Source organism: Gavialis gangeticus, unplaced genomic scaffold, assembly GCF_001723915.1.
Source record: "Gavialis gangeticus isolate Ggan-Ray unplaced genomic scaffold, GavGan_comp1, whole genome shotgun sequence".
Lineage (NCBI taxonomy): Eukaryota > Metazoa > Chordata > Crocodylia > Gavialidae > Gavialis > Gavialis gangeticus.
In genome coordinates, this window is record NW_017729015.1 from 20,637,914 (window position 1) to 20,665,338 (window position 27,425).

Below are 27,425 nucleotides of genomic sequence, written 5' to 3' on the forward strand. Positions count from 1 at the left end.
CCCGGGCTCCCTGCCTCTGTCGCCGCTCGAGTGATTGGCGGCGATGCCCGCCGGGGCCGGCGACATCTGGCTCCTGGCGGGCGGTGGAGACGGAGAGCTGAGTGGCGCGGGTGCACAGCAGGCGGTGGCCCCCGCGTCTGGGGCAGGCTTGGGGAGGTGCCCGCGGCGCGCTGGGGCAGGGATGAAACCGGGGCACTCGAGAGCTTCCCTGTTCCGTGCATCTCCCCTCGTGCCCCCCTGGCAGACGGGTGCCCCCGCAGAGCCTTGCTCGCTGCACGCTGCTGTTTCAGCGGCCGTCCCCGTGCTGGGAGACCGTCCCGTTGGCACTCCTGTCCCTGCGCAGACCGAGAGGAGCCTGAGCGGGGAGAAAGGGGGAGTCGGCTGTTAAGTTAGCGAGCACCAGACTCCTGTGCCCCTGTAATGCAGCCTGGTGTCTGTGCTGCGAGATCCCCCCGTGAATGCACAGACCCAGGACAAACCCCCTTGTCTGGAGCTGAAGTTTCCAGGCTTGGAAAGCCCTGGGGGGATCCAGACCCTCGTGCGTACAGATGCTGCATTTTCTGTCCAGGAGTTTGAAGCTCCTGGTGGAGAACGTGCCAAAGATAGCAGCAGAGACCTGCAAACTCTTCCCTCACCGGCAGCTTTTCGGATCGTATTTTTCTCTGCCTGCCTCGCTGTGGGGTCTAATGGCTGGGCTCCAGCATTGATTCTTGTGTTAGGTTTTATTGCTCCCCATAATTATTTAAGTTTGGGCAATAATTGCCAAATTGCTTGTTATCCTCCCGGTCTGGAGGAGAGATTCCTAGCCCAGCGTTTAATCCTGAACTTCAACATTAAACTACTGAGCAAGCTCCGAAGCCAGTTTCATGGGGTGCTTTGGATCGTGACTTTCTGCTGCAGTCTCGGGCGGGTTTGCACCGTGAGAGCTGCATGCCAACCTGTCTTTAGACAGAGGCTTTATAGCTCTTTGTACCTAAGTGCTTCAGCCACCTGCTGTGATTTAGTGGGTCAGGATTTGACCCCTGGAGCGTGAGAATATGGTGTGTTTGCATTTCTCCTTGTCTTTGTAAAATGGACCAGTCTTCCCTATGGATCTGATTGCTGCAAGTTTGGAGAGATGCCCACAAGTCTGGGCAGGAAGCTAACCCATAGCTGGTTCTTTGGACTTTATAGCAGCACCTCAGATCTCAGCAGATAGAAGCAGGCGCTGGAGCAGTCGGCAGAGGTGCGAGCTTGTGTGATCAAGGTGGAAGTGAAAATGGGTGAGATTTCAAGGGGCATGAGCGGGCTCTGCAGCCTCCTTTCACAGCCCTGTGGCAGGTCACCTCTGGGGCACTGCCCAGTGGGTGCATTTCCACCTGCTGTTTCCACCTGTTAGTTTGCTTGCTCAGGATGAGCTACCAGGACCACTGCTTCCTAACTTGGGGGCTGAGCTGGGTGGGTGCTTCCCTGTGGCTGAGAACAGTTACGGGACTTTGAAATTCACTTCCCACTCTCTTGTCTTCCATGCAGTTATTTTGCTGGACTCCAAGGAGTCCCAGGCGGAGCTGGGCTGGACCTCACACCCATCGAACGGGGTAAGTGGAAGCTGTCCTGTCACTGGTAGAGCTCCTGGCAGCCAGCGTGGAGGCGTCCGGTCAAGAATGGCAGTGAATGTGTCTGCCGGCACTTGTGACCCGCATAGGCTGAGAAGCCCGATGAATTCAGAGTGGCAGTTTTGGGCCCTCTGTGTTTTGGGGAATGGTCTCATGGCTCCAGTGATCCAGTCCCTGCACTGTGCACTGCTGCTGGCAGTGGCGCTGCTGCAGGGAGGTGATGGCTGAGCTCTCGTGCTGTGCAGCCTCTGTGGGGAGGGTGTGGAAAGCTTTGGCCCTAGGGAGTGGCTTCCAACCTGGCCACCGCGGGTTTAGAGTGGTATTGGCCTCTGGTCACAAAATAACCCTGCCAGGGCAGGTGGGCAAAGTCCTGCTCCGCCCCAAGTGCCAGCAGTGGGCTGGAAAGAAGGGGCAGGTTTTTCTCTCCGACCAGTGGCTTGACTGTCTGACACGCAGCGGAGCTGGATTGAGTAGTGCTTTCGTTGGCCCTGGGCGCCCAGGGGAGTGGAGCGGGGCAAGTGGCTGCATCGATTGTGTCACAGCAAGGCAGCAAACTTGGAGCAGTTTGCCCAAACGAGTTTTACAGCCTTGTAATAAGCAAACGAGCGCCAGTCAATTAAAGCTTTAATGTGTGGCTGGCTTCCAGGCCTGTCTCTTTCAGGTTTTCACTCGGCTCCCTACTGAGCAGAGGACAAAACAGAGCAGCTTGCAGGGAGCTGGGATACACAAGTGTCTGCGATGCCTGCGCCTCACCCTTGGGCTGTCTGTAGCTGTGCCTAGAGGCAGTTTCCTGCCCCCGCCCTCCCCTTTGGGGGAGAAGTTGCATGTTGAGACGTAGGGGTTGTGAGGAAACTCTGTTGCTGGGTTTGCTTGCTGCTGCTGCCTGGAGATGGGTTTGCGCCGAATGGCCCTGGAGTCGGCCCTCATGGGAGATGGCAAGCTGCTCCTGGTTTCATCAGCCAGCACCCTTGCCCGTGGCTCCCAGGATGGGCCTCTTTCCTTGTAATTGGATGAGTTTGCTGCATGAGAGCTTTGGCTCCCTGCCCCCCCCGCCCCGCTTCCCTGCATGAGCTGAGTTTGCATAGCACTGTCTGAGAAGGAAAACCCAGAGCACAGGCCTGACTTTGAGGAGACAGACCTTGCCAGGAGCTGAGGTCCAAGCCCTGCAGAGGTCACACTTGAAAAGATGTGGGGGGCCTTGTCTTCATTCATGATCACTGCAGAGAGGTGTGTTATATGGCATTGTGTATCAGCTGGTGCAGGAGTTGTGATGGGTGGTGTGTGCATGCCAGGAGCTGTGTGTCTGGGCTTGGAGGGGGGTGTTGAGTAGCTGTTACTGAGGTGTAACTGTTCCTTGCTCCTTCCACAGTGGGAGGAGATCAGCGGCGTGGATGAAAACTACAAGCCGATCCGCACCTACCAGGTCTGCAATGTCATGGAGGCAAACCAGAACAATTGGCTGCAGACGGGCTGGATCGCACGCCGTGATGGGCAGCGGATCTTCATTGAGCTGAAGTTCACCCTGCGGGACTGCAACAGCATCCCTGGCGTGGCAGGGACCTGCAAGGAGACCTTCAACCTGTACTACGCGGAGGCGGACACCGACCTGGGCCACAGCCTGCGTGAGAGCAAGCACACCAAGATCGACACCATCGCTGCCGATGAGAGCTTCACGCAGGGTGACCTGGGCGAGCGCAAGATGAAGCTGAACACGGAGCTGCGGGAGATCGGGCACCTCACCAAGCGTGGCTTCCACCTGGGCTTCCAGGACGTGGGCGCCTGTGTGGCCCTGGTGTCTGTGAAGGTCTATTACAAAAAGTGCCTCTCCACGGTGCAGAACCTGGCTGTGTTCCCCGACACCGTGGCCGAGGCTGCATTCGCCACCCTGGTCGAAGTGAAGGGCGCCTGTGTCAACCATTCTGAAGTGGACCTGGATAACCCTCCCCGGATGCATTGCAGCGCAGAGGGGGAGTGGTTGGTGCCCATTGGGAAGTGTACGTGCAGTGCCGGCTTCGAAGAGAAGGACGGCGGGTGTGAAGGTAAAGTGTCCGTTCCTGACTCATTCCTGCCTCCCTGCTATTTTGTTTTACTGCGTCCATCACCCTGGTGCCCAATGCAGGGAGGGGAAGGGCAGTTTGTCACTTTCTTCATGGCTTTGTAACCACTTACCAGCTTGCCAATAGGGTGCCCAGCCTTTGCCCTGGTGATGGCCCTGTGCTGTCACATCTGGCTGTGCTGTGGGCTCAAAACAGCGGCCAATACCGCTGGCAGGTGCGTTTACACCATAACGCTCTGCAGTCATTTTAATATCCCCGTTGTCCTGCTTTGGAGACAACTTAATAATTCAGTGACTTCACAACTTGCAAGGTTACATTCAATGGCAGCTATAAAAGTAGATGTAGCTCCTCCTGAACAGGTGTCACTGTAATGAATTTGGTGCCACAATCACTTTGGTACTTCTGACATGAGGGTGCGAGCAAAGCAATGCACAGGACTTGGAGGGGGGATGAGTGATTATCTGAGTTTGGAGTAAAGGAGGGGAACTGTCTAATTTAACTTATGTTCTGTTGGGTCTTAGTCAGGGCCCAGCGTGGTGTGAAATGCCACTGTCTGTGGAGGTTGAATGTTAGGTAACCCTGTGCCAGTTGCTGCAGCTGGGCTTTCCTGCCCATATCAGGCCATCTGCGCATGCCCTTGTGGCTCTGTCCCATTGCTGCCATGGGGCAAATTACTCCCCTGTGGCCTAAACCCACCTGTTGTGTGTGACAACTCTGCCTTTCCCCACGCGCTTCGGAGTAACAGGGCTCTGCATCACCGATGTTCCTAACACGGGTGTGTGGGACAGGGAAGGGGCATTTTCTGGAGGGGAGAGGTTCGCACGACCAAAAACATCTCTTAATAGTTGTGTGGATACAGGCTAGCACCCAGCTACTTTACCTGGGAACCTGAGTGGTGTTGGGGAGAGGAGCATGGGGAAGTGGGGGGCACAGGTCTATTTGGCTAACTACAGGGCAGAAAGCAGCTTTCTGTCCCTAGGCTGGCAGGGCCCAGGAGACTAGGAGGGACTGATCTTGTGCTTGGTGGGAGCCGTGTGAGTCACGCACTTCGTTTCTTAGAAATTTTCTGTTTTGGAACAATACTGGAAATCACAGACACCTTCTGAGCATCCTACGAGTCACTGCCCAGTGCAGCAACTGTCAGAGGGTCGCGGGGCTGGAACCCAGCTGGGTTCTGCCTGGGCAGGCCTGTGGGGCCACAGAAAACCTCAGGGGGCCCCACTCCTCCTGTGCAGTAAAACAATGGGCTGTGCCCAGGGATCAGCTCTGTCCCACGACGACGACCTGGTAAGCACTGAGCTTCAGGCGCAGGGGGGCAGGCGCTGGTTATGCTCCTCCTCTGGAAGGCAGGCCAGCCTTTTAATGGGACTCTTGGTAATAGTTACTTAATGCCCTCTTTAAGGAGACCACATTAAAGCAATTGGAGTGAAATCTGGGTATTGTGCATTGCTCCGGTGCATGTGTGGCAGCCCGCCATGCCTCCCCATCTGTTTGGAGCAGGGAATTGACATAGTGAGTCCCAAAAGGCCCCAGCTGATGTTTCAGGTTTCTCTGTGTTGAGTTTAAATAATTCATATTCTCTTAGGAAAAATATTTGAAGTAATTTAATGGACATAATTAAGCTCTTTTCCCCTCTCGCAGAAAGCAGGTCATTAGTCACTCTGCGGAGCTGCCTCTGGTGGCTGGTCCAAGAGCAGAAAAAAGTTCGGAGGCACTGAAAGTTTTTTGGGATTTTTTTTTCCCCCGGCTGTTCATTAGCATGGAACAAAGTGCGTCTCTTCCAGAGATGGATGGTGAGGGCCGGGGAGGTGACCAGGCTCTTTCAACAAGGATAAGGGCTACTTCTTGTGGAGGTGGAGACACCTAGGTGCCTTGTGGGCCCATGCAAAGAGAGGGCACTGTATTCCCCACTCTCCACATCATGCTTTTTTGCTCCCACATCAGTCGTCTCCCTGTGTGGCATATGGGTTGGGGTGCCATGGAGGGGTGGCTCCTGGCGTGTGGCCCAGCATGGTGTTGACTGGCCCCTGCTGATCCTTGCAAAAGGAGCCTTCTGTATTGGCAGCTAGGGGTGCCTGTGGCTCTTGCCTTCCTTGCGCCTCTTACCTGAGGGCAGCTCTGCTAAGCTGGGGGGATGCTGCTTGTTTGCTTGAGGTCTGTGTAGCCCACAGCTCAGATCAAGGGAGTTGGGCAGGCCACCAGCAAGGCTGTCCTGCTTTCTATGCCCATTGATTGCAGGGTGACCAATGGCCAAGGACACAGACTGCAGGTAAAGCAGCTTAGCTCCTGGGCTTTGGGCTCCAGTGGTGGCACCAATGGGGTAGAAGCCCTTGTAGAGAGGCCAGGAAGGCAGCTGCTGTGGTCTTCCCTGATGCCTTACCCACAAGAGCTTCAGGCTGCTGCGTGCAGACCTCTGTGGCCCAAAGCCTGGACAGGCCCACTCGAACCCTTGTGATCCTCCCTTTCACAAAGGAACCTCCAACACAAAGCATCGGCTGGTGTCCCTGCCCCCACCCCTAGATCCAGCCTCCTGAAAACCTTATGGTATCCTGAAACTCTCAGCAGAAGCCAAGCGTGGGCCCCTGGACGTCTGCACTCCTGCCCAGGCTCCCTGCACCTGCTTGAAATCAGCAGGCAATGAAGTCATGGGAAGGAGAAAGGTGTAGATTGGTGCAAGCAGGTGGTATCCCTCCCAGGTCTGTGCCCCATTTGCACAGCTGAGTGTCTTCTCTGGATGGGGGGGTCTGTGGGGAGCGTGCAAAGCCTGGAGCCAGGCTGACCGATTGATGCCTTCTGTTGTTGGGTGTAATAAGCTGGAGTGTGGGAACTGGCTTGCTTGGCTGGGCACAGGGCTTCTGCGGTTGTAGAGGAGGTGATGTTTGAGCAGGCCACTTCACTACACGTGTGGGGCAGCTTGAGTGGGACAGGGGAGAGCAGCAGGGCCTGGGAGATGCCGTTTTTGCTCAGGGAGACGCCAACTTGCGTGGGAATTAAGCGATAGCTCAGTAGTGTTCTCTGGTGTGATTTAAGGCTGAACTCCCCCCCTGTGTGGAGGGTGCGCTCATGGCTTCTCATCGCAATCAGCACAGCTAGGAAAGGGGTAATAGGATTTATGGCACTTGGTAATTACAGCTGAAGCAAAGCCAAAGATCTTCACTGCCCAGCTCCCTGCACAGCACCGTTCATCCCATGTCCTACCTGTCTCTGTTACCAGTCCCCCAAATGCAGCTAGCTCTGGGGTGGGGCGCAGTAGCACTCTCCCCACTCAGTGAGTGGCTCTGTCACCGTAAACACGTTAGGGAAGTCCCTGTGGTTTTGTGTGCGCTTGCAAACAGCTGCTGATGCGTGATTACCTTTCTCCAGAGACTGCACGGAGGGCGAAGGGAAGGCTTTGTTGCAGTGCTGCTGAGCAGAGCCGGCCACTCAGCTCCTCGGTGGCTGTGTCCTTTTACCCTTAATTTCTCCAGGCACAGTTGCTGGCCCATTCCTATCATTTGTTCTGCAGTGCCTCGCCATGCCATTCTGGCAGGAAAAAGCCTGGCAGTGGAGGCTGTGCCTGGCGTTCGCTGCTAAGTTCTCTCTCTCTCACCTTCCCCCTCCGCATCCCACCCCTCTTCGCATCTGCAAGGAGAATTTCAACAAAGCCCAAGGTTAATATTTGCCAGCCCGGTTGGTTGCAAATGAGACAACTTCAACCAGACGTCGAATTAACATGATGGAGGCCAGTTTCCAAAAATAGCCGCCAGCCACTTTTCCCTGACAGACACGTAAATTTGTGCTGGAGCAAAGTTTCCTTTTCAATTTATTTCTCTCTGCTCCTGACAGCCGTGGCGCACGCTGGCCCCACGTTAGCATTCTGCGGGTTCGCGGCAGGCTCCCCTGCGCACCTGCCTGTCAGCGGTTCTCATTTCCAGCGGGCTGGGGTCTAATTAGCAGGCAGTTCCTTTGGCCTTCGGATGTCTTCCCCTCCGGGGGGTGACGCTACCAAAGCCAGGTTTGGGAGGGACGTGGAGCCTCTCCTGCCAAGCGCGGTGCTGGGGCAAAGAGTCAGATCTGACTGCTCAGAGAAGCAGGTCCAGGCATACCCAGGGTCAGTGCGGTGCCCAGCATTGCCTCATTATCTGGCACCTGCTATGGGGGGACATGGGCACTGTCTGTGCTCCAGACCCATGGGCTGGGAGGGGGTTGCAGGACCCACAAGGACTGTCCTGCTGCTGCCAGGTTGCAGTGCCTGGACTGGGCTCAGCTGGCCCCCTTGCTAGCTTGGCTTCCCCTTGGAGGAGCTGAACTGGGCAGCAGCCCTGGGAGGGTGGAGACCACCAGTTTCTTGGAGTCCTCTCCCTCCCACTTGCTATTCTCACCCCCGTGGTCAGCTGAGTGTGGGGCACTGACAAGCGCTCAGATTGAATGTGGCGCTCTAACAAGTGTTCTGGGTGACAGGGACTACAGTGAGATCCCCGACACAGGGACCGAGCCTCACCTGAGCAGTGACAGATGACGGGCGCCTGCTAATGACAAGCTCTTCCATGAATATGGAAATAAGCTGCACATTTCCATAACAAGGGAGCCGGTCTAATTGACTCTGCCTTCACACTCAATCCTCAGGGTGGAAATGACACCTGAGAGCTTCCTGTTGGCAGGAGGTAGCCTGGTGCTCAGGGATGCCTGCATCCCTCTGTGCATCTCGGCTTGCCCAGGAGGGAGGATGGCAGAGGCCTGTGCTTCCTCGCTGCCGCAGACCTGCTTTGCTGCCAGCAGTGACCGTGCACCAAGCTGTGTGTCACCATGAAAACACCCTCTGCTGCACCAGTGCTCCAGGTACTGCCTGCTGCTGCTGGCAGGTCCAGTATGTGCTCCAGCTCCAGAGGGGGTCTGCTGTTCACAGAAGCTCCTCTGATGCCCTCCCTTCAGAAGATGAGACTTGGCCTTGACTGAGTCAGACATCTTGCCCAGTCTCCTGTGTCACAGCTGCAGAGAGCGGAGGCTGGAAGGGAGAGTGACCTGGGTCTGACCAGGGTTTTCCCCGCCTCACTTGCAGCCTCCAGCATTTGAGGTCTAGGGAGTTCTGCTTAAGAGGCCGTGCCGCTCGCTCCTGCACTCAATAGCGACTGATGCTCCTTTCCTCTGGGAATTTGTTCAGTCCCTTTTTTAACACTTGCTGGAGCTGGCAGCAGGGGCCCGATAGAGCTGACCCAGGGCAGAAGAGGAGAAATCCCTGAACACACTCCTTTGAACAGCTCTGGGCGACTAGTCCTGAGAGCTGCGTGGGTCTGCTCATCCCCTCAGTGCTGGAGGAGCCGAGCCCTGCAGCCCTCCTCGTCCTCGTTCGTGCTGTGCCACAGGCTTTGGATGGGCCAGTCCCTCTCCTCAGTGGCTGAGCTTCTGAGCACAGAGCATGGCATGGGATGTGTTCACCCTGCACCCGGCTTCACGTGGTGATATCGTCCATGGGGCTGGAGCTGCACATCCAGAGCCGGCTTGGGGCATTGGCACAGCATTGCTCAGCGCCTGGTATATCCCAGCGCTGCAGTGCCACAGCTATTGCCCTCGTGATCAGCAGCAGTAGGCAAGCTGCCTCATCTGACAGTGCCCCAGAGGCAGGGGTGAGGGGGCAGCACAGCACACTCTGGCTGGATATCCTGCACACAGCAAGTATCTCTGTCCTAAACATCAGCTGATGCTTATGCTTCTTGTCTGACTCCCTGCTGAAGGGCAACTCAGTCCAGGGCAGGCTGGGCAGGGGAGCTAGCAAGGCCCTGTTCAAAGCTTGGCTGCAGCCAGTGTGAATGCCCTAGGATGGGCCTTTGCAATCGTCCTGCAGCTGGAAGCATGGCACAGAGCCCTGCCATGCTGCTTTATGCACCTGGCGTGTGCTGGGTGCTGTCCTACCTGGACAGGTGCAGGGAGCCCTAGGCGCTCATATACATCCCCCTGGCTTGTGTGCCATGAGCCCCAGGGTGACCTGTGGCCTGTGATAAGCTGCAGGGAGCCAGGATGCATCCATGGCCCCGTGTTTCCCCAGAGGCTTCTCCTCCCAGTATTGGCTTTGTCACCTATTCCCTCTGGCCTTGTCTGACCAGCTCCTCCCCCTAGGCCCCCCGACTGTAATGGAAAGAGATGTTGTCAGGAGCATGTAGAGGCAGACAAACTGAGTTTGACAGCGAATAACCAAGCGAGACATCCCACAGAGCCATGTGCAGCCAGCTGGGCCCAGCACTGTGGAACGGGGCATTGCTGGGGTCAGCTGTGGCACCAGGACCCAGCTATGTTGGGCTGCCTGTGCTGCTGGGGAGTGCCCTGGGGCAGGGCTTGGAGGGAAAATAAGGGGGCTGGGGCATTGGCTGGCATCGGACCTTGTTTCTGCCGTCTGGAGCTTTGCCATAAGCACACAGGTTTGCTCTCAAAGTTCTCTGTTTCCTGCTGGAAACATCAGGCTCTGGCACCCAGCTATGCTCGTTTTTGCTTTGTGTGTCTGTCCATGCGGGGTTGTTGGGGTTTGCCAGCATCTGCAAGGCTGAAGGTGAGGCCCAGAGACCCTCTGGAGCCAGGAGGCTGCTCTTCCAGCAGGAAGGGTCTCAGTGGCACTTTGGGAAAGAGACATTTGCACACCAGGCCTGTACTGACTTGCAGTTCATAGAATCGTAGAAAATGAGTGTTGGAAGGGACCTCGGGAGGTCACATCTAGTCCAACCCACAGCTCAGAATAGGATCAGTCCCAACTACATCATCCCAGCTCAGGCTTTGTCTTAAAAACCTCCAAGGATGGAGAGTCCATCACCTTTCTGGATAACCTGCTCCAGGGCTTCACTGCCCTCCTAGCAAGGTGCGCTAGATGCAAGGGGTGCTTCTAAAAGGCCTCCTTCCTGGCTGCCCTGGGCTCTGTGTTTGCCAGCCTGGCTTCTGTTAGGAAGGCCGGACTTTCCTCATTGAGGTCCAGGGCCCCTGCGAGTGGAGCCACAGCGGATGCGGCGATTACTCTCAATGCAGAGCGGAAGTGGGAAGCCATATCAGGAGTCATTGCTGTTATACACAAGTGCTGGCTGCAAGGGATGGGCTGTCTGATGTGTGCTCACAGCTATGCTGTGGGGAGCAGACTGCTGGCTTGCCCTGTTCTGGGGGCCCTGCATTAAGGATGAGATGGGGCCAGGACGGAGCAGACTCTGCCATCACAAGTCTCATCAGCCCATCCTTTTGCTGCTCTGGGTATTGTGAATCCAGGCTGCACTGCCACAGGGAAACCTTCAGCCTGTCTATGCTGTGGGTGCTTCCTTCTCTCCCGTCTGCTGGGACTTGTGGTCCAGGGGTCTCACATGCTGCCAGCCTCCCCCAAGCTCCGGGAAGTGCCCCTTGCCCCCTGGCCATGCCCATGTCTGCCTTGTTGCCGTCCATTTGTAGACACGAGTGTGGCACTTCGTGGACACCTCCCGACCTGCTCTCATCACCGCAGACCTGCAGGGGACAATACACCTGAGCTAGGGCCCTTCTGCTTTGGTGCATGAAGAAGGCCTGGTGCATGCCACCTGTTTTGTATAGCAGATACCTTGGGAGGGCAAAGCCTTCTGTGCTTTGGCTTCCTGGGCCCTTGACTGAGGGGCAGGTGGGCAGAGCCCTTGTAGAGAGCTGAGTGATGGGTTTCACCAACAGCAGCAAAGGGGTCAGATGCTCAGCATGAAAATGCCGCTGGAGGCAGGATTGTCCCTGCTAAACTGCCGATGGCACACGGCTGTCAACCCTCTTCAGACTTTTTGGGCAACTGCAGTCTTTGGAGAACAGCCAGCCAGGAGGGCTGTGCTTTGTAAGAAGGCAGCAGTGCCCTGCACTGGTGCTGAGAGGTTGTGATGGAGCCCTTCAGCCTCGGCTGCCTGTCGTGGAGGAGCAGATAGAAGCGCTTTGTTTCCTGCCCCTCCAGACTGCTCTCCCCTTCCCTAGACTGGGCTTTCTCTGCCTGCTGCAGGTAGGGCATGTGGCGTCAGCTCTCTCCTGCCCCTCTGGTCCCATGTAGCTGAGCTGGCTGCCACAAAACAGCAGTGCTGCGAGGCTGCTTGCTGCTGCGTTCTGTCCCTCCCTGCCTGGGCCTGTCTGGCATATGTAGATGGCTGCTCTGTGTGTGTCTGGAGCCCAGCACGGTGGGTCTGACACCAGCTAAGCTGCCCCAGAAAAGCAGTGTGTCCAGAGCCCATGGGGGTCCACATGGGTCTGGGGCAGCTGCACCTCCCACGTCCACTGCTCCCACATGCCAGTGTGGTTGGACCCCGGACTTGGCAAAAGGTGTGTGCTTGAACACGTGTGTGCACTGCTTTGCCAGCTTTGGTGCACACTCATGCAACCATGGTGGGGAAGGTCTTTCAGTGGCTGTAGACTGAAATATCACATTTCCATGGAGACTTCCCCTGTCATGATAGTGCATCATGGCAGCATCTCGTGATGGGAGAGAGCATTGGAGTGAGACATGCTGGCCCTCAGCACGCTGCTTCAGGAGCCTCCCGTCCCCTCTCTGCCCGGATGCAATGGATGGCTCCCAGGGCGCAGTGCCCAGCTGCTGGTATTTGTTTCCCCCTTTCTCCATGAGCTTGTACACCTGTGTGTGCGTCCTGCGCTAGCTTTGTCTCTGGCGGCCGCCCGAGCATTATGCATAGTAAACCGCTTGGAGTTTAAGGATGGATTTTTCTCTTGGGAGCCCAGTGATTCACTCAATACCACCAAGCTTTTATTTTCCATCATGTCAGCCTCCTTGATTGCCGTGCAGCTTTGCCTCGTCTCCCTGGGGCGATAGACCATTGCATCCCCCTCAAAGGGGAGTTGCTGACAGGTAGAAATTTAGGAACACCGATTAAGGGGGTTTTCTGTTGTTAAAAGCCACCCAAGCGCTTTTTATTTTGTTCTTGTTTCATGGGTGCAAGCTTCGGCAGCTGTCAGAGTAAAAGCAGGCTGGTTCCTTGCCCCTTCGGGTCTCGTGTGCCAGCAGAGCACAGGCCTGGCATCTCACAGTCCAGGTGGAGGAGCTGAGTTGGGAGCATCCATGTTTCATGGGTTTTTATGTCACAGAAGCAGGACATTGCTCCCCCTTGCTTTATTTAGATGATGGATTTTTATAGGATGGTTTGGGACAGGGCTGTGGGGTTGGACTAGCTGTGACCTCTGGAGCCCTTCCTCCAGGCCCACTGCTGTATCTTCCTCCATCCCATTAACAGCCTATATTCTGAGCCCATCCTGCCCCACACTGATGCCCCTTCTCCGCTCACACATCCAGACACACCTTAACAAAATATATTTCCCCTGCAGATTCCTTGCTGGAGTGCTCATCAAGCTGGGAGATATTTATTGTGCTAGATTGCATATTATATTACTGTATTACCATGTGTCTGAAATAATTATGGCTATGGAAATCACAGCAGAGCCAGGCACAAATTACCCCATGACACTTCATTTTGGAGAAAAATACTCAGAAAATTACAAGCAGCACAACCGGTTTGCCAAATCCCTGCTCAGGCTGAAGGTTAGAGCTATTCGGCTGCTAGGGGGGTGCCCTGATTACCCTGCTGGAAGGCAGAGGAGGGGATGAGTGTTTTGGTCTCGGAGCCGGGAGGCGGAGAGGTTCCAGGTTGTGATCTGAGGACATTCCTATGCACCGCACTGACTGACCTGTAACTCGGAGAATTGCATTAGGGAATTGAAACAGACAGCAGTAAATTGCACTTGGCTTCTGTCTGTGTTGGCTTTTATGTGTCCTTGGGGAAAACTCCTGCATAAAGAGCAATATTTGTATTGGATTCAGCTCAGTACTGCTATTGCACTGAATTCAAGTGAATATATTCCTCTTGCCTTCACACAGCGGGATATTTCAAGGCTGCCTTACTGAATACACTCTGGCTATTTCATTTTTCTCCAGACTAAATCAGTGAATTTAATTTCTCCCTATTAAGATCTCTTTGTAGGAGAGGCACAAAGACTGGGCATCTGGACTTAGCTTTTCATTTCTGGGTACTTCAAACCATTTAACAAGGGCACAAACGATGCTGCCGTGTTGTCCTGAGGCCTTCAGAGGCCCCAGGGACGTGGTGGGCTGTGAAAAGTGTTATTGAAAGTTAGCTAGCAAAAAAGTTTTTTGCAGCAGCCGGGTTCCCTTTGAATTCCCTCTTGTTCCAAAGTGGCACAGCTGGAGGTCTCCATCTGAGCAGTAAGATACCAAGCTCAGAGGGATTTAAAAGGGAAGAGCATGACTCTCCCTTGAAGAACTGGTTGCCTGTGGTATTGATCTCCCTTTCACACCGGCTTTGTCCCTCTTCTGCGAGCGCAGAGATTGTACAAGATTTCCTTTTCTTCCTCGCAGTGGGGCTCTGTAACAGTATCGCTCACTGCCTGCAAAATATTGATTACGGTTTTTGCAATAAGACAAGGAGAGATTGCAAACCCAGCGTGTCTGGGGAAGGCGAGACAGCCGCTCTATTACCCAAGGACGCTCGTTGGCCAGGTGGTTTCGCCAGCTCAGGAGATTACCACTTAAATATCTGAGAGCAGCCAGTTTAACACGAGGCGTGCTGTCCTTTCTTGGCTGTATCCAGGCTTCAGCATTTTCTCCCCTGTGCACACTTGGTACCTGGCGCTCAGACTCCAAATGAGCAGCCTGCTAGCTGGGCTGCATCCTTTCTGTTGGGGGCATGTGGCACAGGGGGATTAGCAATGCCCAGGAGCTGCGTTTGGGATCATAAAGTGTTTCAGTCCATGGCTTGGCCTTTCCAGCCAGGGCTGTGGAGTATGGGCTGTGGTAGGCTCTGAGGGTTGCCTGAGCTGCAGGCTTCTTTAAACAGTGCCTGGTTGGATCTGGAGAGGCTTTATGATTTGAAATTAAGCCAATGAGAGATGTCAGTCCTCAGCATGAAGAAGTGTGTCAGAGCTCCTGGGGATGGGGCCCTGCCCAGTGCAGCAGGATGGGGAAGCAGCTTTGAGTCGGTGGGTTTGATTACTTTGCCTCCGTGGCTTGCAGCGGTGAAGGGAAGAAGCTCATGATCCCAGAAGACCTGAGCCTTGGCACCCAGGCCTTGGGCACAACCCAGGCTGGATCCATTTGGCATCTTTCACACAGTGCCCGCTGCTGGCGGAGGCTTCACCAGGCACTGCGGTGATGCTCTGCTCCAAGTGCCCTGGCCCCTCAAGGTTATTGCAGTGCCTGACGTACCTGAGCGCTCATGTTGCTACCTCTCTGCTCTTGGTCTGGCTTACAGGGTGTCTGGCATTGCTTACCCAGTGTCCAGGGGGTGCCTGGTAACTAACGCACTGCAGCACAGCCCAGCCAGCGTGGGCTTCCCTCTGCTCCCTGCCTCGGCCAGCGTGGGACAGGACATGGTCTCTGCAGCCCATGGGGTGGGGGGGGTCTCTCACTGGTGGAGCTGGGAAGACGGCTGTGTGGAGCTTTTGGGCCCGTCAAGTCCAGCTGCATGACAGACGTGTCAGGGCAGGTGTAGGGGGCCAGGATCCATCGCTTGGCTTGTACCAGGGCAGAGGTAACAAAGGGGCCGTGATGCCAGAGCTGTTGGCCGATCTGCACCTCCTCTGAATAGCGCTGGCAGGAAATGCTTCTCTGGCTATGCCACTGCTTCCTCCTGGCATGAGCACTGTCCTCACCCCCTCTGCACTGCAGCTAATTGGCAGGCGCCTGGCATGGAAGGATGTGGAGGGCTGGTGTCGGACGAGAGGGTGCAGGGCTGAGCTGGCTGCGGGAAGCTTGACGCCAGTGTTGTTTCACAGCTGAATTGGCAGGACTCCCTGCCGGGTGGAGGGAACAGTGTGGAGTGGCAGCTCCTAGCCATGTCCTGCTGCTGCCCTGGCTTTGTTAACAATGTACTGGTTCAGCAGAATGACCCAATGCTCGCTGCCCTGGGTGAGCCTCTCCTCTCCAGACTGTGGGCAGCTGCGTGGAGCAGGGGCTCTGTGTGCTGCCGGCACGGTTCTCCGGTCCTCCCTGGAATCCTGCTGGGGACAGACTCTTGCCCAAGCTTAGCATCACTACGGGAGATTCGGGAGAAGTTAGGCTGGCGATGAGCTGTCCTCGCTTGGCTGCATCCGTGCTCAAACAGGGCCCGGCATGGAGCTGTCTACAAGGTCAGCCGTGTTTTCTCCCTGCGTTTGACTGCCACAGCAGTGCATGTCTGGCACGTCATTCACAGACTAGCTCCTTGAACCTTTTGGGGCTAAGTTCAACAAAGCAACCACAGGCTTTGGATGCCTCTTTTGGGGTGCCAAAAACTTGATTTCCAAGGGGGCTGAGTGGTGCCTGCTGTTGGCTTCTGTCAGCCGTGCCAAGCATCTGCGAACATGAAGCATTCATATTACAAGCTGGAGCCTGCTTTGGAGCTTAAATGCTGGTTGATGCTAAAAAGGCAGAGTCCCTTTCGGCTGCAGGTGGAGGATGCTCAGGGAAAGGCACCGTGGCGATCAGTGGGGAGGTCATGATGTGGGGGAGACTTGCTAGATTCTGAAGCTGCGACGTCGCTTTCCAGGGGTTTGGTGACAAGGGGACTAAGGGGGTCTGAGCCCCTGCGTGTTGGCTGGACAAGTGTTATCTGCTTGTTCCTGTCCTTGCTGACAAGGAGCGTGTCTTCTTGATCTCCTGATAAAGCCTTGGAAGCGCAACAAACAGCGACTTCTGCAGCCTGATTAACAGAGCTAAGACAGATGGGAAGCTGGCATGCCAGCCTGCAGCCGGGCTGGGTGCGTGGGAGCTTGGCTCTGTGGAAATCGCTCCCCAGTGAGCTGCGTCAGAACAAGGGGGTGTTTTATGCAACAGATGACAGCGGAGACCGACACTGGGACAAGCAGCAGTGCTGATGGTGCAGAGCTTTGAACGGGCATTGGGCCCGGTTCCACGAGTCCAGGCCTTTCTTTACCCTCCGACACCTTGAGGCAGTCTGGGCGGCAGCTCGAACCCTGCATCACCTTGCACCCGTTCCAGGCCTGGACGCTTTTGCTCCATGTCCCCGTGGCTGGGACGTCCATGCAGCCTGGACTGGGCTGAGCCCCTGCCGAGATCACATTGGAGCTGGGGCGAAAGCACTGGTGAAGCAGCCTGGGAAATGCTGGGCTGCGTTGGGCCGAGAGCTGGGCAGATCCCATCGTGCCCCCAGGGATCTTCCCCTCTGCCTCATCTTCCCTTTTGTCCTCTGTGCCAGAGCTGGGCTTGCTGGATCAGAGGAGGGAGTCTGGGTGCCCTTCGGGCAGATGGAGAAGGATGGGTACCAGGAAGGGTGGTGGAGAGCCAGCAGCACAGTGTGGAGTGCCCGTGGCTGGGTGCTCCGCTGCCAGGCGCCTACGTTCCCAGGTTCAGTCCAATGCGTGCAAAGGTGACGGTGACCTTGAGACGTGGTGTGTGGAAATTCTGGGGAGGGGAGGCCCAGGGAACGAGGTCCTGGCCGGATTGCAGCGTCAGCTGGTTCTGTCCTGCCCTTGCCTCTCGCGCAGGAAGCTGAATGATGAGGTTTTGGGCGCTATCATCAATCTTGGAGGTGACAAAAAATCAGCCCCAGAGACGGAGTCGTGGGCTGGGGGGAGGAACAGTGGGCCTCCTGGTAGGTGTTGCAGTCAAGGCAGCCGCAGCCCCTGCCGTGCGTGTGTGTGTGTGTATAAATCTTGTGTATGTGTATAGGGCCCATGTGTGTGCAGGGTGTGTGTGTGCGCACGTGCACACATTTGTGCATGCACACCTATATGTATAGGGCCTGTATGTGGACAGGGCATATGTGCATGTGTATATAAGGCATGTGTGTGTGCATGGCATGTGTGTGTATACGTACACAGGATCGACGTATGTGTACAGGACATGTGTGCACACGTTTATGTACAGGGTATGTGTGTGTGTGTACAGGGACCCCAGTGAGTTGGCAGCAGCTGCCTGTGGGGATGCGTGCTCAGGCGTGCAGGGCTGGGGCCGTTCTGACCCCTTCCCCCTGCTCCAGTACCTTGGCTCTTCCCAGTTCAACCCCTGCTCTCCCCCCGCCTGCGGGACCTGCTGGGGCTTGTGTGCCTGCCGTACCACTCCTTTGGGTGCAGAGGGCTGGACGTGAGCTCCAGGAATTGCCTTAGCAGAACGATGTGGTGCCAGTCTGCCACAGGGCAACGACCGGCCTCCCAGCCACCGGCACCCAGGGTGGGTGGGGACTTGGAGCACTCAGCTCTCCTGGGAGCAGGCCTGTCATTCCCCTGACAGCCCTGGCAGGGACCATGTCTGCCGGCCTGCTGTCTCTCTTCCCCATCACTGGACAGGCGTGGGATTTGAACTGTCTAGACGCAGTCAGAGCCTGCCTGTGTTTGCTGGCTGGAGCTGTAAGGGCGGTGGGATTTGTCTCCTTAGCTTGTCGCCTCTGCGTAGTGGCCTCCTGACAACTGCACGCCCTCCGATGCTTCAGCTGGGAGAATTAACAGGCAGTAAAAGCCCGTGATCTGAGTCAAACACTGCAAACGAAACAGTATTGATTTTGCAAGAAACCGAGTTGTAGCGTTAATTACGAACGATCGCGGAGACGTGCGGGGGAGCCGCAGGCACTATCGATTGGGTCTGGTGAGCACACGGCTCCTCCGGTCCCACCGGGAGCTTCGGCTCAGCAGTGCTGCTGCCGGCCATGTCCTTCAGGCTCAGGCTGTCTCTTTCCGACGTCTGCAGGGTTTGGGGGTGAATGAAATGAGGTGAGACAGTGAGAACAAGGGAGAACACATCCAACTTCCAACAGGGCCATGCTGGGGATGTAGGAGAGAGCAAGCAGGACAGGGCAGCGGTTGGGAGGATTTTCAGAGCAGGGATCCATTCCTGGCTGGGGAAGGGGGAGAGACTTTGGTTCCTTGAAGATAGGCTGACCGCGTGGCTGCAAAGCCATGGTGAATGGCACAGTGGCAGTGAACGTGGGGGTTGATCCCAGGAGCCTTGACAGAGGGCACAGAGCTAGGGTGGACTGCTGGGATGGCATGGTGGCTGTTGCGGGACTGCAGTTGGGAAAGCTCGTCCAGTTGGTGTTGAAATGTTTCACATCTAGAGAAAGTAAGTGGGAGAGAGGAAGGAATTGAGGCCAGCATGGATAATGACACCTTCTGCCTCCATCAGAGTGCCCTTTGTGTGCAGAGCTTTGCCCTTGGCTCCAAAACGGAGCAGGTGAGGAACAGTTTTTTTTCCTGGGCAAGGCAATTGGGCATCCGGAGCCGGGGCAGAGGCATAAAGTCCTAGCACAGCTGGGCTGGCAGGGGTCATGTCTCATCCAGCCCCTGCTCAAGGCAGGGTCATCCTGCACTGACCCAGCCCAGCCCAGTGTTTGTCTGCCCTGCTTTACAACATGCAGCAGGTAAAGCTGGGGGCGAGGACAGGAAGGAGGCTTTTAACTCCAGCTTGTGGGACAAGCCAGAGCTAAAGCAGCCAGTCCAGTTCCTCTCCGCTCCATCCTTCTGGCAGAGGCTTCCTCTTAACCTTGCTGTCCCCTGCCCCATGACTGGGCACCTGGGGTTGGGGGTCTTCCCTGAGAGCACATGCAGCAGGGCCACCTGGCTCATGCCTGGCTTCAGTCTTGGTGCTGTCCTGGGTGCCACGTGGGCGACGGGGGCTGATGCAGTTTTCAGATTAGCATTAACGGGAAATGCTTGAGGCTCCATTCCAGGACCCATGTGGTGACACCACTCCCACCCAGTCGTTCATCTCCTGCCTGCACGTGTCTGTGGGGTGTTCTGTGACCCAGGTCCTTGCCCTGCCTTGCTGCAAAGTGACAGCTGTGTTTCCCTTAGCGGGGAGGCTAATGGCTGCAGGAAGGGAGTGCAGGATTGTTGCCAGTGCCGATTTGCGGGGTCAGGTTCAGTGGCAATAACATGCTTGTGCTCACATTTGCCTGATTAAAAGCCTTGGCCTGCTTTAAATGGAATGCATTGGAGCTGAGCCCCGGCAGGATGCAGAGCCTGGCAGGCACTGTCCAGGGGGGTGGGGGAGGCATTGGCCGCAGCCAGCAAAGCTGTTAAGTTGCAGTGGCTGGACACGAGCAGAACTAGCGTCTTCTCTGACCCAGGCTCCCACTTTGGGGATAAAATCTTTTCCTCCATGCCCAGTTCCCCACTCGGTGGACACAGCGGTGGGAATGCCTGCCTGGCTGGTGCCTGCACTGGGCTCAGATCCAGCAGCCTCGCTCCCGCCCCAGCTGCAGCTAGATAGGAATGGCTGGAGAGATTTTCTCCTCTTAGTCAAGGCGGCTGAGATTGAATTTCCTTCAAGCTCTTGACTGAGTTATAAGATGCCACTAGCGCTATTCCAACCAGCCCATCTCATCCTCTTACAGGCAATTGTCTTTTTCCCTGGGAGATGCATTACTGCCAATGCAATTATGGTTTGAGATGCACGGCTTGGCTCTGAACTGAATCCTGCCCTTGATAAGATTGTGAGCTGACAGCTGAGGTCTGGGGGAGGCAGCAAGGCGCTGGCTAGCAGCTTCGCCTGGTACTGATTATCGTAAGACTCTAATATCCTCCTGGGAGATGGGTCTGGCATCAGGTCAATGCCCCCTGCTTCCACTTCATTATAAAATGGGCTCCATCACTTGAGCAGTGGGGCAGGCCTCGGAGCTGCCGTGTTTCTGTGTGCCCTTGGTCAAGGGGCTCGGGGCTGTTTTCCCCAGGGTGGTTGGTCACTGCCCCTGTCCTGCTGAGCTCTGTGCTTGCAGCACACAGGGCACTGAGCCTCCAGACTTGGGTTCAGGCCCCATCCCTGTGTCTTGTGTGACCCTGTGCGACCCCTGCCATAGCCCTGGTTTGCCTTGGAAGTTCTGGTTGAAGCACCTCTGAGAGAGGCCTAAGTTGGTGAGGTCTCCCATTCCCTCCCCTGGGGAACCCCACAGCAGTGTTGGGTATCAGCACAGCTAGGGGCCGTGCCTGGTTTCTGACGGGGGCTTGCACATGCAGTGGGGAGCTGTGCTGGTGTTGTGTCCCTTTTCAGGATGCTGGTGAGCCTGGGCAGAAGTGCTTTGAGCCACTATTCGCTGTCCCCACCTCTGCTAAATGCTGCTCTTAAGCTCACCTCTCCTGGCTATTCAAGACCGAGGGAAAAGGGACCTGACCAGATCTACCCTCACATATTCCTATGGGAATGGTATTAGGGGAAGATGGCCAGATGTTCCCCACGTGAGGGTTGCCCTGGCTGCTGCTGCCACTGTCAAGACCTGCAACGGGCACCAGGTCAGTCCAGCTGCAGATGGAGGAAGGAGAACAGCCAAACTCCTTCTGTAAGGGTCCCCCTTCCCTCCCGCCCTGGGCACTGCCTACCGCTGCCACCATCCCTGAGACCCACGACAGGCACCAGGTCACTGCAAGCGTTCTGTCTCCCTTGATGAGATGGCCGATGTTTGCGGCTGTCAGCCCGGCCCGAACCCTGATGCCTGCATGTTCCCTGCTTGTATAGGGTTGGTGCGACCGAGTCTGCACAGGAGAGTGGTTTTGCTGGTCTGCCCAACTCAGGGCACAAGCAGGAGTGTCTTGCCCACGTCCAGTGCTTGGTGACATAACAAGCCCTGTGTCCTCTCCAGGACGGATGCCCATACCCGGGAATTGCTGGAGACAGGAGGCAGGAAGAGTGCCAAGGCAGAACACAGCTCAGTGTGGGACTGGGCCAGCAAGATACCGGGGACACCCAGCTCCTCCCCAGCTTTATAGGACAAGAAGCAGAAGTGGCTCCTGCCCTCTCTGTTCTGTGCCACTGTGCAGTCCCTGGGGGCTGCCGGGGCCATTTGATTGTGTCCCCTGGCCCTGGGCTGTGTGACACAGGCTGTCTGCTTGTCCAGGTCTCTGCTGAGTACAGAGGCAGCGCTGTGCTGTTAGACTGGTCTCCACGGGCGTGCTTAGCAAAGCTCTGGAGGAAGAGACTGTGGCTCAGGAGGGGAAAGTGTATGTGCTTCAATGTCAGGTTTGATGTGCTTGGACTTTGCAGGGCCATTGGCTCTGATGCGTCCGAGTTCTCGTAGATTCATAGATGTTGGGGTCAGAAGGGACCTTAGGAGATCATCGAGTCCAACCCCCTGCCCTGGGCAGGAAAGAGTGCTGACCCCAGATGACCCCAGCCAGGTGTCTGTCCAGTCCCCTTTTGAAGACCCCCAAGGCAGAGGAGAGCACCACCTCCCTTGGAAGCCCATTCCAGGTTCTGGCAACCCTCACTGTGAAGAAGTTCTTTCTAAAGTCCAACGTAAATTTGCTGTCCGTTAATTTGTGGCCATTGTTCCTAGTTACTCCAGGGGGTGCCCTAGTAAATAAAGCATCTCCTATTCCCTGCTGCCCTCCCCTGATGAATTTATAGGCAGCCACAAGATCACCTCTCAGCCTTCTCTTGCGAAGGCTGTATTTGCACTCCTCTGTAGCATTTTTCAAGCTGGTACTTCTGAAGGTCACAATTCATCTGGTATTTGAGGCAAGCTCACTGGAAATGGGGCTGAGGAGCATAAAACTGCAGTCACTCTAGTCCTGGTGCTGGCAGCAGCTGTTGCTAAAGCTTTGCATGATTAAGAAGCCCACACAGGTACCTCTCCACGGCACTCAATAATCCACTGGAGAAGCAGCCCCGGTGCTGCTAGCACCTGAGCTGCTGGCTGCTTCCCTTTGGTAGTAGGGGCTGGATGGTTGTGTATTGCTTTGATTTGGGATTGCAGCTGATGGGAGCCCAGGGCCAGGCCTGGCTGCTTGGGGGCTTGCGGTTTAAGTAGCAATGTTTTCCTCTTGGTTGGTATCATCTAACCCAGGCAGGTTGGCAGTAGCAGTAGAGTGAAGTCCAGCCCTAGAGGTAGTTCACGCTCCCTCCAGGCACAAAGAGGTGTCTCGTGGCTCCTCCAGCCTGTCTCAGGCAGGTGTGCACATGCTCACAAACCTGCCCCTGGTGACAAAGGCGTGTGGCCGGGTGCATGACCGTATCAACTGGGATGGTGTGGCCCTGCCCGCTCTCAAAACAGCATGCGCTTGGCTCTGCTCCTGAATCCCAGGTGCTCCTGCACCTGCTTGGTCTGTCACAGCCGACTGCTTTTCGTAGCCCTGGTTGTCTGGGACATGCTCTCCCTTGCTGACCTCGGGGGCACCTGGGCCCTGCAGTCTGGCTGCGTCTGTCTCTGTACAACCCCTGTCACTCCCAGGAGCTTGGACACATTTTCCCCTCGCCCCATTTCACCTGTGGTGGGATCTCTGGTTTCCTGTGACCAGATAAGATGAGCTCAGGCATGGCAATGCCCCGGTCTAGGCTTGTGACAGTGAGGCGTTCCAGCAAACATGGAAAGGCTAGCAGTGTCATCGGAGAGAAAGCCAGTGTCCCTTCCCCACCCTATGAGCCCACAGATGGCAGTCCATGCTGGGGCCGGTTCCAGAGTGCGCAGGGGAGAACAGGGCCTTGGAGGCAGAGAATGGGCTAGCAAATGGTCCTGTGCTCCACCTTGGGTGCTCCTTGCTTTTCCCCTTTGTAAAGCAATGGGAGTCCCAAAGCAAGGCAGGAGCGGAAACACTCACCCATGGGATTTATGCCTGATCTGTCCTGTCCCCTTCCACGATGCTGTGAATAAAAGCCAGCCCCGGCTGGTGCAGCATGTCTAGCACTTTGTCCTGACATCCCCACTGCAGCCGCTTGTATTAGAACACAGTAAAAGTTAACGAGCCAGAGAACTCTGGCCTAATCTCTACAAGGTGCCATCGCAGCAGCTGAGCCCTTTGAGTGCTGGGAGTTGGGGCTGCTTGTAGGCAGCAGCTCATCCCAGACCCACAGAAGTGATTGTGTTTGAAGACATGGGGGCTGATGGGGTAGGAGACAGGGATGGAAGAGCAGAGTGATGTGCTGCACAGCCCCTTCCTGCTGAAGCCAGGGGTAGCTGCTGCTGCGTGGGGTGGGGTGGGGGCGGCTGCCTCCACAAGCAGGAGAGAAGCACAGCTGGGTATAGTGGTGCTTGTTTGGGCTCCCATGAGTGAGATAGCACAGGGAAGCAGGTACAGCGAGCCTGTGTGCCTAGTCCCGCAGTAAGCGCATGGCAGCATGTGGCATGTGCTCGCTTGCAGCTTGCCTTCTTCACAGACTTTCCTTGAGGATCAAGCCTGATCCTGCTGTGAGCTGGTGCATGGAGGGGTAATGCCTCTGGCTGCTGCTTTGAAATGGCCTCTGCCCTGCCTGCAGCCCCAGTGGGCGAGCCCCTCTCTAAGCCGGCTGCTGGTTTCCATCACAGTCTCTCTTTCTCTCTCTCTGTCTCTCTGCAGCCTGCCGCCCTGGGTTTTACAAGCTGTCACCCCGGCTCACTCTCTGCACTCCCTGCCCCGAGCACAGCCTCTCCCGCCAGGAAGCCGCCACGTTCTGCACATGCCAGAAGAACTACTCCCGGTCCCCATTGGACCCGCCGTCTGCCTCTTGCACCCGTACGTCCTGTACCTGAACTCCCCCAGCAGGTGCATCGACACCTGGGTTGCAGACAGACCCCAGCACTTGCCTGCTCCTTTGGGAAGTCTCTGGTGTTGCCATAGCATAGGCAAGGTGCTAGGCACTCCTCGTGCATGCTGCATAGAGCTCCCAGCCACGGGAGGCCTGATGTCAGGTGCTGTTGGGGACAGCAGGCATCATCATCCTCTGGGGGACCAGGGTGTGCTGGGCTAGCCCATGGAGAGCACTGTCAAGTCACTGGCTTGTGTTGGGCCTGGGGCCAGCGGAGGTGCTTCACCCCTGCACTGTGTGGCTCAGAGCCTGGTTTCTCTGGCAGGGAGTGTGTTTCTGCTACACTCCCTGCCCATGGCCACGGGTAGTGTCTGGCCTTGGGTTGTTGCTTGGGTACTGTAGCTGACCTCTTGGGGTCCGGCTGTCACTCGTGCATCCTGGATCCTGGGCTAGCGGGGTGACAGTCCTCCACTGCTGCAACCGGCCGTCCCGGTGACGGGCTCTCTCTGCTTCTCCCAGGCCCGCCCTCGGCCCCACGGAATCTGGTCTACAGCCTGAAGCAGTCAACGCTGGTGCTGGAGTGGAGCGCGCCGGCTGACCTGGGCGGGCGCAGTGACATCACTTACAGCCTGCTGTGCACGTGCTGTGCTGCGGCGCCCCAGGGCCTATGTGAGCCATGCGGCAGTAGCGTGGGCTTCGTGCCACAGCAGGCAGGGCTGGTGGAGCGGACCGTCACACTGGTGAACCTGCTGCCCCACGCCCACTACACCATCCGCGTGGCAGCCGCCAATGGTGTCTCTGACTACAGCCCTTGGGTGAAGCAGCAGTACGCCGAGGTGAATGTCTCCACCGGCCTCACAGGTAAGGTTGCCATAGGCTGCACTCCCCTCTCGCTGCCCCCTCTGTCCCTCTCTGTGGGCAGGGCCTCAGGACTGGCCTCTTCTGATGCAGGAGTGAAGCAAAGGCAGGTTCCCCGTGCTTCCGAGCAGCACGGCTGGTCCCAGGGGTAGGCGAGGGTCGGAGGTGGCATGCCAGTTTTCCAGGGGCAGTTGCAGCAGGGAAACGTGTCCTTCCAGGGTGGGGGGAGCTCCATGCTGCTGCTTTCTTGACCCAGGTGGGGAGAGCTCAGGGTGCTGTGGGGAAAGCCTGCCATCTGGCATCATATCCTGCTTCTCCCTCTGCAGCTGCCTTATAAGTGTGACGTTCCTGGCATGTCTAAGGGAGATGGCTGGTCCCCCCAGCATCCCTGTAGGAGCTTGGTGCTGTCTTGGCTTGAGAGGTTTTGCCCTGATCTCGTTATGATCCTGCTCCCACAGCTGAAGCAAATGCTCTTGCTCCCTTCCCTGCTTCTCCTCTATCCTCAGGGCCTCCCCGGTGGCTCTGCTCTGGGGATGCGGTGCCTGGACTCGCCCAGCCGGACGGTAGTCACCTCTCCGCTGGCTGTTCTGTTCAGGGCAGAGCCTCTGCTCTGCTTTTATTCCTTGCTGTTTGGTGGCTTGGGTGAGAAGAGGCTGGTGGTGTCCAGGCTTGCCCTAGGGGTAAGTTCACTCAGGAGCTGGGCAAAGGAGGGTAGGCCAGAAACGCTCCCACCAGGGTTTCCCAATAGAGGGTGCTGGGATTGGGGCCAGCAAAGGCAGCCATCATTCCTGCCAGCTGTCTGGTGCTCCATGAGAGAGGAGCCAGTGCAAAGCAAGGGGTTCCTCATGCCCCCCGCAGACCCTTGCCTCTGTGGTAAGTGGGCACCCCTGGGAGGGGCCCGACATGCGTCAGTGCTGCGTGGGGAAGGCAGGCAGGACTAGGGGGTAATGGATCCTAGGAGCCATCCAGAGTCAGCACCTCCTGTCAGGCGGCTGGGGCTCTGGTGACAGATGGTGGCACGGGAGAAGCTGAGTCGCTGACTCCCAAGGAGCTCGGGAAGTTCCTTGAAATGCTTTGATTTCTGCTGCCGGAATGGGCTGTTGCGTGTGGGCGCGAACGAGTGGAGCTGCGAGGTCATTTGTGCCGGGCTGGGTTGATCCTTGGGCGATCCACTTCCTTCTGCGTTGATGTGCTGCTGTGCAAAGCAAAGGCAGCGGTAATGAGCTCGTGGCCTCTGTGGGGGAGGAAACAAGGATGCTGCCCCCAACAGGGAACTGGCGAGCCTGCCGCGTCCCCCCTACACAGGACCCCCTGCCTGGGTGGGATTGCTGCACGGGGTCAGAGCCAAGAGCAGGAGCATCTCCAAGGCAACATTCAGGAGAGAAGGAACTGTCCTCTATTGTGTTTGCAGGGGGAAGAGAGGATGCTCTTAAGTCTGTGGGATGCAAAATTAATACTGTGTTTCTTCTAATCCGGCCTCAGCATGGGGCTAATGTGGAGCGTTTGAGGCATGCGGCGCCGTCCCTGGCAGCAGAGGCGCTGCATTAGCCATGCAGACGTGCGTGGCGGGGCCAGGTCATTGGTATTCTCTGCAGGCGCCAGCTCCTCTGGTAACGGGCTCTGAAATGTGCTGCACGGGAGTGATGCAGCAGTGGCTGAAATGTGCTCTGGTGCCTGCCAGGGGCTGTGGGCTGGGGCCTCGCTGGGCACCAGGGTGCTGCCCATGGTCAGCCTGGCTTGGCCTGGGGGCTCTTCCAGCCTGCCATCTCGTCCCCTTCCCTGCAGCCTCCCTGTCGGCGCCTGTGGCAGTGGGAGAAGCACCTGGCCTGCATTCATGGGCAAAGCTCCCTCCTGGGTTGGATTAAAAGCAAGGCTGTGAACTGTAATTACGCTGCTTAGTCTCTGCCAGCAAGTGGCACTTACTAACGAGCGAATTCCAGAGCTCTTGTTATTACCAGCATGGAGGCAGGAGTCAGGACTCCAGGCTCTGTTCTGGGCTCGGCCCCGGTTCCCTGAGTCCTTTCCCCTTCCCTCTGTCCCCGGAAGCCCGACAGGGCTGATGACTGGCCTGGCTCCTGAGGTCATGCTGCTTTCCCTGCCACTCACCTGCCAAGCTCTTGGCTGGCATGACTCGAGGCACAGCGTGACCTCGGCTGTGGGTGAAGGCAGTGCTCTGATCCGCAGCCTGAGAAGCTCTCAGGAGGCTAGGTAAACCCACATCTGCCCCCAGTCCGGGCTTGCATTCAGAACCCGGCAGGTTGCCAGGGCTGGAGCTGGCACAAGGCATTCCAGGGAGCCTGGACACTGGATTGATGGTTCATACAGACCAGTGAATGTCACCGCCTGGCATGAGCTGCTGCCAACTCACACAAATTAGCAGGTGTGAATGAATGCTGGTGCCTTCCGCTTCTGCCGCGGTCCCCAGGTCATCCAGGCTCTGCCTCGGTTCTGTTGTGGGTGGAGCGTTCGCGATCTTTTCAGGGAGTGATCTTGCAGCTTGAATCACGCCTTGTGCCTTGG

At 56.7% G+C, this 27,425-nt stretch overlaps 1 protein-coding gene across 1 annotated transcript in view; it reads left to right on the forward strand.

Moving 5' to 3' along the window:
• Nucleotides 1-27,425, forward strand: part of EPHA10 (EPH receptor A10) — a 60,779-nt gene that overhangs the window by 3,343 nt on the left and 30,011 nt on the right. The window contains exons 2-5 of the mRNA XM_019512097.1: nucleotides 1,321-1,577; nucleotides 2,965-3,634; nucleotides 23,879-24,034; nucleotides 24,567-24,908. Coding sequence (XP_019367642.1) covers nucleotides 1,321-1,577; nucleotides 2,965-3,634; nucleotides 23,879-24,034; nucleotides 24,567-24,908 — 1,425 coding nt within the window. The remainder of the gene's footprint in view (nucleotides 1-1,320; nucleotides 1,578-2,964; nucleotides 3,635-23,878; nucleotides 24,035-24,566; nucleotides 24,909-27,425) is intronic.